Raw genomic sequence first — 10,824 nt, forward strand, 5'->3', positions numbered from 1 at the left:
AACCCGGGAGGCGGAGCTTGCAGTGAGCTAAGATCACGCCGTGACACTCCAGCCGGGACAACAACAGCGAGACTTAGTATCAAAAAAAAAATATTCTTGGGTACCTTGTGACCCTCCTGGGTGTGTCATAGGAATTCACTCCGCTAGACAAGAAGCTGCTCCACAGACTTGTTTTGTTTTGTTTTGTTTTTGTTTTTGTTTTTTAGACAGAGTCTCGTTCTGTCACCCAGGCTGGAGTGCAGTGGCACAATCTCGGCTCACTGCAACCTCTGCCTCCCAGGTTCAAATAATTCACGTGCCTCGGCCCTCTTTGTAGCTGGGAATACAGGCACGAGCCACCATGCCTGGTTGATTTTTGTATTTTAGTAGAGACAGGGTTGCACCATGTTGGCCAGGTTGGTCTGGAACTCCTGACCTCAGGTGATCCGCCTGACCTCCCAGTGTGCTGGGATTATAGGTATGAGTCACCATGCCCGGCCTAGGATCCACTGCCTTTTAGAACAGCGAGACCACCAACTAGTGTCTAGCTGTTCACCTCATCATCCTTTTAATATGTTGCCTCTGTAATGTGGACCATTAAAATCTTTCATCTGGCTGGCTGGCTTGTAGGAATACCCTGTCAATTATTTTACTCATTTACTTCTTTTCGTTTATCCTTAACTCAGTGTGCTTCCCCTGTACCTTGCTGATCTAAGTAGCAACAATATTTTACTTCTATTCCTTTTCCTTTTGATTTCAACCTGTTTCTTTTGAACAAGAATAAATATCTTTTCAGGGTCATTTTCTCATTCCTTTTCACCAGGTCTGTGAGATAGTCATGAGCCTCTATTTATGTTTATTTGCAGAAATTGATATTTTATTTTATTTGTAGACTAGTCATTATCTTGTCCTACCCATCTTTTCCTTTGTTTGATTCATTTCCTTTTCCTTTGTTTCATTTCCTTTCATATCCTAGGATTACAGGCATGAGCCACCATGCCCAGTCCGCACATATCTTTACAAGATAGTTTCATCCACATATCATTATGAGATAGTTTTATCTTGATTGGTGCCCTCTGCCATTATGGGTGAAGGAATCCATGAGACAGACACCTAATTGCAGGACAGTTCTCAGGGTGGCCTTGGGCTGACCCCGTTTTCCTCTCTGCTTGTCACTTGTAGTTATCAAGAATAACTGTAGAATGAGCTGGGAATGTAACACTATGAGATAGAGAGGCACTGGGTGGAATAGCCCAGGCTTTGTTACAGTGTCCACTAGAAACAGGATGCCCTTCAACACTTAGCTTAGCACATCATGTTTCTCCAGGGTATAAAACCCAAGGTGGTCTGCACTTCGTGGTCCTTTATCTGCATTGCAAGTGGGGCATGCACAGTTGAGACTCCATTCATCCCAGGCAGCTTTCTGAGCCTTGGAGGACCAGCTCACAGTGAATTTTAGGTTTCAGTTGCTGTCTGCATGTAAGTAGTAAATCCACTTCATGGAATTTGTTGTGTTATGTGGGTGTTTTTTCTTAGCAGACTCAGGCAAGTTGGTATCCAGTGCACACCAAACCTGCTTCATGCTAATCTCTTCAATGAGCTTTCTGTGTGACTGAATACTCTGACCGTTTAATCCTTCAGAGGCAATAGCAAAAGGCTGTCCAGACATACAATTGGCTTTCTCTACAAGACAACAGGATACACTGCTTTCCTGATGTTTGAATTCCCTAATTTTTAAATATTTTCCATCCTAATAGGCTGAGAATTTCCAAAACCATAAAGTCCTCGTTTTCTGCCTCATAGTTATTTTCTCAATTTATCTTTCCTCTCACATTTTACTATAGACAGTAAGAACACTTGAACATCTACATTTCTACAAAAAGTCTGTGTATGATGATTTATAGTCTCTAAGACAACACAGATTTTCTCTATCATATTCCTTCCTTCCTTCTGAGCAGAGTTCTTAGAATTCCCAGTCTACTCACAGTCTGTTCAAAGCAATCTAGGCTTTCCCTCTTATGCTCTTGAATAGTCTTCTAGTCACTGTGTATAATCCAATTGCGATTCCAGATATTGATGGATTGGAGCAGTAGTACATGTGAGTATTAGAAACCTTTGCTTCTTCAGTGCCTCTGATGTCATTTACTAAAGTTGCAAATAAATAAACAGTATGGGAAAGTGTTTCCAAATAAGGAGTTAATAATTGGCTCAAATGTTTCGATTCATTAAATGGGGCATCTGATCAGAAATAATAACCCAATCATGTGTTTCCTTGTTTGCAGACCTTCAGCCAAGCTCTATGGATGAAATGAAAAATGGGAATTCTGTTTCAAAACTTCAGAGACATCCATGATGAGGGAATTATTAAAAGAAACTCTAGACTCCTAATCCTATGAAAAAACAGAAAGGATCGACACATTCCTTGAATTGTTTATAGATTTTGCTGTGCTTATATTTGTTAAAGAGTAAAAGGTCTGTAGCTTTCAGTAGTTTCTCTCTCTCTCTCTCTTTTTTTTTTTCCTCAGACTGGGTCTCACTTTATTGGCCAGGCTGGAACGCAGTGGTGTGATAATAGCTCATTGCAGCTTCGGCCTCCAGGGCTCACACAATCCTCCTGCCTCAGCTTCCCACGTAGCTGGGACCACAGGAACATGCCACCATGCCCAGCTAATGTTTTATTTTTATTTTTAGTGGAGATGAAGTCTCCCTATGTTGCCCAGGCTGGTTTTAACTCCTGGGCTCAAGTGATCCTCCTGCCTCAGCCTGCCAAAGTGCTGGGATTACAAATGTGAGCCACGATACCTGGCCAGTAGTTTCTCAAAGTTTATTAGAAATGCCATCATTAATTTTTCATCTAAATTTTATTTTAAAACAACTGAATTTAGTTACAATTTTTGAAATTAAGAAATAATTGTCTTAAAATGAAAATACTACAACTATTTAATCAGATATCCAGTTTAGGCAGATACAAAGGCAGCGAAGAATATGAAAACAAATGTAAAAGATACTAAAATGGTTTTAAGCGGGGACTCAGAAAGATATTTGTATACCAGTGTTCATAGCAGCATTGTTTACAATAGTCAAAAAGTGGAAAAAACCTAAATGCCCATCAATGGATTAATGGATAAACAAAATGTGATATATCCATAAAATTGAATATCCGGCCATAAAAAAGAAGGTCTAACACACATTAAATATGAATGAACCTTGAAGATATTATGCTAAGTAAAGCAAGCCAGACACAAAAGGACAAATATTGTATTATTTCACTTATATGCTGTACCCGGAATAGTCAAATTAATAGAGAAATAAAATAGAATATGGTTATCAGGGGCTGAAGGTAGAGGGTAATGGGGAGTTGTTGGAGGCTGAAAGAGTGAGGGTCGAGATCAACTCAGTATACCACTGGAGACTATATGAGTAAACAGCAAACTGTTTCTCATAATCACAGAATGTTGGCAAACTGACAAACTGTGTCTGCCACCCAGAAGGAATGCTGAGGGCAGTCATGCCCCAAGTACAGTGTTTCTTGTGATTAGGCAAATCTGAAGCCTGTTAGTAATAATATGAACCTGTGATCAATCAAGCAGCTGACCAATCGTTACCTCCTCCTCCACTCTTTCTACCCAATAAATACAAAGTGTTGTGGAAGCTCAGCAGCTGCCTTTGCTCACTAGAAGTGGAGCGCTCTTTTCTTCTTCCCCTGGACCCCTTCTTTATAACAGTTTCTTTTGTCTTAGGTTTTCATTTCTATGGTTGTCCTCCTTCATTCAGTCTCGTAATGACAGTCTCAAGTAGTAAGAGTAATGTCTCTCGTAATGATAGTAACAAGTAGTAATTGTGGCAGTCCGCCACAAGTGGCGCCTGAACAGGGATATTTTAAATAGGGACATTCAGGGACAAACAGAGACCTGAAGAGAGCTGCAGGGACAAATAGAAATAAATAGAGATAGAGACAAATAGAGATAGGTAGGGAAAGACAGAGACTTGCAGGAACTAACAGGGACCACAGGCACAAATAGGGATAAAGACTAGCGGAGACTAGCAGAAACTTGCAGGAACAGATAGGGACACATAGGGTCCTATAGGGACTCGAGCAAGGAAGGTCTGCTGGAGCAGAAAAAAACTAAAGCCCAGAAAAAATTAAAACCAATCAGATGAACAAAAAACCCCGTTACAAGTCTGCTGGCAGCAACATAAGGTCAGTGCCCTAGAGGTACGAAGAACGGGAAGTTTTTGAATCAAAATAACATGGGGAAGAATTTGGTTATTTCTTTTCTCTTTTTTGTTTGGAGTTTGGTACGTACCATCTTTCTGTTATTATTTCAGGGTTTGAGAGAATTTTTTGCCCCACCTACAGCACCTATTGACGGTGGTGAACAGGAGAGGGAGGATGAAAATTGGCTTGTACCATCTTCTGTGGCTACAGAAAGGCTAACTTTAGCTTTGGCTTTCATGGATTGTAAACATGTGCTGGCACCTGTGAGATGTGCGGTGCACTTGGGAGGTTTTCTCGGAGCTTAAGATGTGGGAACTGAGCACGAGAAGGATAAGCCTCAGATTTGCTTTCTCTGTGTCTTCTGTTAATCAGAAAGAGCCTGTTGCTCCTTAGCAGTGGAAAGTTTTACCCCGCAGCAATCAACCAAAAGAGGCAGAAACTGCATTGCAGCTTGTGGAGCAGATGCTTCAGCAACAGCCTGCCTCCTGGCTACAGCTACAAAAACCTTTGCTTTTGTTTTGGTAGATTTACTAACGTGGGGACCAGGGTATGTTTGTGTTTTCACAAAGAATGAACAAACCATGTGGGTGCTCCCAAGGTGTGTGCGACCATGGAATGGGAGACTGGGGGGACCCATGGATTCCAAACACAGGCCTGGTTCCCCCAGTACAAGCCATGAGCCAGTTGAATCTGAATGTGAAGGTGGAACGAGGACTAACTGGAGTCACACTCACATCAACCCCATGACATGCAGACAGATCAAGAAAACCACACAGGAAGCTGAGAAACTGTTAGAGCATCAAGGTCAGGCAAAAACCCCTGATTCCATGTTTGTGGCCATGCTGGCCGTGGTTTCCTGTGCATCTGTAAGATCAGCTGGACCACCAACCGGCAATTGAGGGCTGCACAGCCTGTAATTGCCTTTCTCAATTAAAAACAAAAAGGGAGAAATGTTGGAGGCCAAAAGAGTGAGGACTGTGATCAACTCAGTATACCACTGGAGACTATGTGAGTAAACAGCAAACTGTTTCTCATAAATGCAGAATGTTGGCAAACTGACAAACTGCGTCTGCCACCCAGAAGGAATGCTGAGGGCAGTTACACCCCAGTTACAGTGTTTCTTGTGATTAGGCAAATCTTAAGCCTGTTAGTAATAATATGAACCTGTGATCAATCAAGCAGCGGACCAATCGTTACCTCCTCCTCCCTGTTCATTGTACCTGATAAATACGCCGAGACGGGTGGATCACGAGGTCAGGAGATCAAGACCATCCTGGCTAACACGGTGAAACCCCGTCTCTACTAAAAAATACAAAAAACTAGCCTGGTGAGTTGGCGGGTGCCTGTAGTCTCAGCTACTCGGGAGGCTGAGGCAGGAGAATGGCAAGCCCGGGAGGCAGAGCTTGCAGTGAGCTGAGATCCGGCCACTGCACTCCAGCCTGGGCGACAGAGCGAGACTCCGTCTCAAAAAAAAAAAAAAAAAAAAAAAAAGAAGGTTATGGAAGTTCAACAGCTGCCTTGGCTCACTAGAAGCAGGGAGCTCTTTTCTTCTTCCCCTGGCCACTTTCTTTATAACAATTTCTTTTAAGTTTTCATTTCTACCTTCGTCCTCCTTCGTTCAGTCTCGTAATGACGGTCTCAAGCAGTAACAGTAATAACCGTCATAGTGATGGTCTCAAGAAGAGTGGCTGTCAGTCACAGGGAGTCACTGTTTAATAAGTAGAGTTCCACTTCGTGATGATGACAAACTTCTGAAAACGGATGGTAATAATGGTTCTACAACAATGTGAATGTCCTTAAAGCCTCTAAACGGTACATTTGAAAATGGAGCCAGGTGCGGTGGCTCACTCCTGTAATCCTAGCACTTTGAAGGCCAAGGCAGGCAGATCACCTGAGGTCAGAAGTGTTCAAGACCAGCCTGGCGAACATGGCGAAACCCTGTCTCTACTAAAAATACAAAAAAATTAGCCAGGCGTGGTGCTGCACGCCTAATGGCGCCCGCCTGTGGTCCTAGTTACTTGGGAGGCTAAGGTACAAGAATCGCTTGAACCTAGGTGATGGAGGCTGCAGTGAGCCAAGATCACGTCACTGCCCTCCAACCTGGGAGACAGAGCGAGACTCTGACTCAATTAAAAAAAAAAATGGCTAAAATGGTAGATTATATGTTATATATATTTCACCACAATGAAATTTTAAAATTTAAATGAAAACATGTAGATTAAAAAATGGTTTTGGCCAGGCGCAGTGGTTCACACCTATAATCCCAGCACTTTGGGAGGCCAAGGCAGCAGGATTACTTAAGGTCAGGAGTTCGAGACCAGCCTGGTCAACATGATGAAACCCCATATCTACTAAAAATACAAAAATTAGCCGGGCATGGTGGCACACGCCTGTAATCTCAGCCACTTAGGAGGCTGAGGCAGGAGAATTGCTTGAGCCCGAGAGATGGAAGTTGCAGTGAGCCAAGGTCATGCCACTGTACTGCGGCCTGGCCAACAGAGCGAGACTCTGTCTCAAAAAAAAAAAAAAATGGTTTTAGAAATCTGAACAATAACAAGGACTGATGTTACCTTCAAAGGTTGAAAATATCTCAGAATTTTCTTCCGCAAAGATGCTTGCTTTTGAGTTTTTTTTCTTTTTTTAAATTATAGCTTCAGGGGGTGCACGTCCAGGTGTGTTGCCTGGGTGTATTACATGATGCTGGAGTTTGGGCTTTTCCTGGAGCAACACTTTCACATTGAGCAATTTGGAGCATAAAGTCCTAATCCACCCAACTCTGTTATCAAGCAAGTCTGTTAAGTTCTCAGGGTTTCTGTTTCCTTGTGGATCAACAGAGGAGTTCATAAGATGTATGAGCTTCATTTTGGCTAAAATTCTTTGGATTCAATGACTCCATTAAGAACATCTGAAATCACTATGCACAAACTTGTGGGCAGCCACTTATTTTTCAAGAATGCAAAACCATCTCAGCCATAGACTCCTACCTTAGCTACATAAATAAGGGGCTCCCTGCGAGAGCTTACTTACATTCCGATATCATAAAAAGAGGAAAAGTAATCTATAAAAAGACAAGTGATTCTTACATGTAAGAAGTGTTAAATAAGGCTGAATATTTCTGTTCTATCTATATACAGAGAGTCTTTGAGATGGAGCCTCACTCTGTTGCCCAGGCTCTAGTGCAGTGGTGCATTCCCAGCACTGCAACCTCTGCCTTCTGGCTCAAGCAATCCTCCACCCTCAGCCTCCCAAGTAGCTGGAATTACAAGTGGGTGCCACCATGTCAAGTTAATTTTTGTATTTTTTGTAGAGACAGAGTGTCCCTGTGTTGCTCAGGCTGGTCTCAAGTGATCCACCTGTCTCAGCCTCCTAAAGTGCTGGGATTACAGGTGTGAGCCACCTTGCCCAACCCTGTTTAATATATTTTTTAAGCCATCTTATTAAGTAGTATTTGTTAAAATAATCCATAATAATGAGTGGATGGTTGCTTGGGATGGAGTAGAGGTCAAGTAAGGGGAAAAAAATATGGGAGTATGGAGTGTCAAGTCCTCGTAATTAGAGCCTAAGAAGCTTTTTGGCACTTTACATACACACACACACACACACACACACACACACACACACACACACACACACAGGCTTTTCATCCTTCCAATTGAATTAGAATTTTAAAAAAAATTTTGCTAAGCCTTTCTATGCAAACAATATTTTGCTCTTTGCTTGGAGTAGAAGAAATCAAGAAAAGTGAGAAAAGATACCTGGCATAAAAGGACCTCTTTTGTGGTTAAGCATGGTGATATTATGGCCGTGATCTTGAAGAATCTGAGAAACCCGGTCCATCAGTAGATAATGGCTTCCACCTAGGAACAATGCACAATTTCAGTTCTGGAATGATGAGAACACCGTGTCTAAAGTCGATAGTGATCAATCCAGGAGAGGAAAGGCAGGGGAACAGGAAGTGGATAGTGAGTGGAGGAAGATGAGTTTTGCCAGTCTCCTCATGTCCCTCTGGGTAAAACCCAGCCCACTCACCCAGAGCACGACCACCCAGATTTTTACCTGTGGCTCTGGTCCGTGAGAGATTGCCTCTTGTGAATCACAGTATCCATGTCAGTGTAATGAGTTACTATGTGCTTAGGCCATGGGAATTCCTCATCCTGAGGTACATGTACATTTTAACTAAGGCCTTATGGAAACACGGAGTCCAAAAGAAATCACAGCATTGGTGGAAACACAGGTATGGTGTTGTACATATGAGTGTGAATAGTTCCTAAAAAACAATGAGAACTGTTTCTGGGATCCTGCTCTTTGGACATTTATGCTGCTGTAGGAGATAGAAACCTTAAGAGATCTGTCCAAGAAATCATCACTGGAAGGGAAGAAATGAGGGACTACTACTTAGAATCCAAATCTTTAAGATTCTAATGTATTTGGAAAGGATGTACTTAATTTAGGCCAAACAATGATCAAGTTCTAATTAAGACATTTGAGGACAAATGTGGGGCCCTTGGGGTGGGCCTGCTGGATCCCGGTTGCATGACAGACTAGGGAATCCCTGTTTCCAGAAAAATCCTACCATCCTAAGGAAAGAGAAGCTTGATCCTCAAAAGAGGTACAAGTTCCATGAAATCAATGTCTTCTCAGTGTATGTTCTAATACACAGCCTTTGCTTGAATCTAAGGTTCTCAGCAGCGGAGAAAGGAAGATCAGAAGAGAAGGTAATGTAATGGTAAATACCAAAAGTTTGGTGGTGGAGGTGGAAGGGAGTAGAGAAGTAGTGTGCAGCTCTCTGCATGACTCAGTTTCCTTATACCCAGACTTGAATAGTCTAGAGCAACAAGCGATGTATAAAGTACAAATCTACAACAGATCTTGCTCACATTTTAATCCATGTAAGAACAGGAAGCCAGGAAGAAGGGGTCCCCACAGAAAGAGCTGTTAGTGGTGGATCCTGGGGAGTCCGGTGGCTTTCTGGGGCAAAAATCGGGATTCCAGCACCTCAGAAACGACACCAACTCCTTCTTGGAGCCTGAAGAAGGAGGACGGTGTACTTTCAAGAAGTTAAGAAGCTCTTGCTTCACTGAGACTAACACTCAGAAAGGGGGTGGGGGGAGTCTTCAAATGGACTTGCACTGTTTCTTAAACAGTGATGTTTGAAAATCCCCAGTGAAAAGGGCTTCAGAGTGGAAGTTGCGGTGAGCGTGGTCTTGCAGTAAGAAAACCCTGAGTTAATTCCTCATGGGACATCAGGGAGGCCACATGTGCTCTTAAGGAAGGCATCTCACTCCCCATCCCTCAGTCGCCCTCTCAGGAAATCAAAATGGGCACTAAATTAGATGATCTGTGGTTCCCCCCAGTTCTAGGAGCCCTGATTTTCTGTGATAAAAGGAATCCATTAGAACCCACTGTGGGTTGAAATAAAATCTTGGGGAAGCTCGATCCTGGGATGATCCCTTTATGTTCATATATGCTTCTCTTTTATATCCTATTCCCTTTGGGGTAAAAGTAAAAGAAGTAAAACTGAGACCCAAAATGCTGAATTAACAGTTCCATGAATCCCTCAAAAACGGTCAGCGGCACAGGTAAAAGGAAGGAGACTCCAAAAGATCCGAATGACCTGGGTCCTCTCCTCAGACCTGGGCAGTTCTCCAGGTTTCCCGTGGAGGAAAACACTCCACTGGCCTTGCAGCCATGAAATACCTGCCTGCGCCACCCTGGCTCCGGACGCAGCTTCACAACATTTGCAGTGCTGCCCTCAGGAGCGCCTTTCCCTGGTCTCCAAGAGCCTGAAAACGCTCACCACCGTTTCTACTGGAAGCTACTGTGCACCCACACACACGCACCCTCTGGAGCTTAGGATGAGCCTCTGAAAGTCCCACTGCGCTCTGGAGAAGGCAGCCCAGGGTCTCAAACTCCGGGATGAGTCTCAAATTTCTGGCCCCGGCCCTGCGGGATGGGGAGCGCTTCCTAAAGAAGAGGGAGAAACGGAGAGTGTCTTTTCTCCAAAACTATCTTCCCCACCTCAGCAACAGAGGCCCCTCTCTGCCCCACAGCTGGATGGGCTTCTCCCTCCTCCAGCCGGATCCGCAAGCCCAGCCTGGAAAATCGCCTGGATGACTCTGATCAAGCGCCGTTCGCTGGAGCCCTGGCAGTGCGGGTATCTGGGACGCGCCTGTCTGGGAATTCTCTGGCCAAGCACTCACCTACTGTAGATACTGTCAGGATTTTGGCAGCCTCTGAGAGCAAGACCCCAGAGAGAAGGAAGCCCACTAGAAGCAGCACCCGCTGCCCAGCCATGCTCACTTCCACAGAAGCCGCGGATCTCAGCCTGGGCTGCGCGCCCTGCGCCGGGCTAAGGGATCCTGTGCACCTCAGTGTGCCAAAGGCACTGGGTGTGGGAAGAGGTGGAAGTGAGGATCCTGCCAGTCTTCTCTTCTGTGCATCCCCTCTTGCCCTCTGCCCCTCCTCCCTCGTGCTCCATTGGGTAATCTATCCTTGCTCTACCAAACTACCAGCAGTCAGTAGGAGGGGTTGGTGAGTCCATCCTTAACCCTGCTCTGTCCGTGTGATCACAGCCCTCCTGCCTGGAAAATCCTTACTGTGAGCCAGGAATGGCAGGGACCTCAGTA

At 44.1% G+C, this 10,824-nt stretch overlaps 1 protein-coding gene across 1 annotated transcript in view; it reads right to left on the reverse strand.

Annotated features, from left to right (window-relative positions):
- UGT3A2 (UDP glycosyltransferase family 3 member A2) overlaps nucleotides 1-10,585 on the reverse strand; it is a 28,951-nt gene extending 18,366 nt beyond the window's left edge. The window contains exons 1-2 of the mRNA XM_005556722.5: nucleotides 10,399-10,585; nucleotides 7,954-8,055 (exon numbers count right to left, since the gene is read on the reverse strand). Of these exons, the coding sequence (XP_005556779.1) occupies nucleotides 7,954-8,055; nucleotides 10,399-10,492 (196 nt within the window). The 5' untranslated portion in view covers nucleotides 10,493-10,585. The remainder of the gene's footprint in view (nucleotides 1-7,953; nucleotides 8,056-10,398) is intronic.
- Between the last annotated feature and the right edge of the window lie 239 nt (nucleotides 10,586-10,824).

This window comes from Macaca fascicularis, chromosome 6, assembly GCF_037993035.2.
Source record: "Macaca fascicularis isolate 582-1 chromosome 6, T2T-MFA8v1.1".
Taxonomy (NCBI): Eukaryota; Metazoa; Chordata; class Mammalia; order Primates; family Cercopithecidae; genus Macaca; species Macaca fascicularis.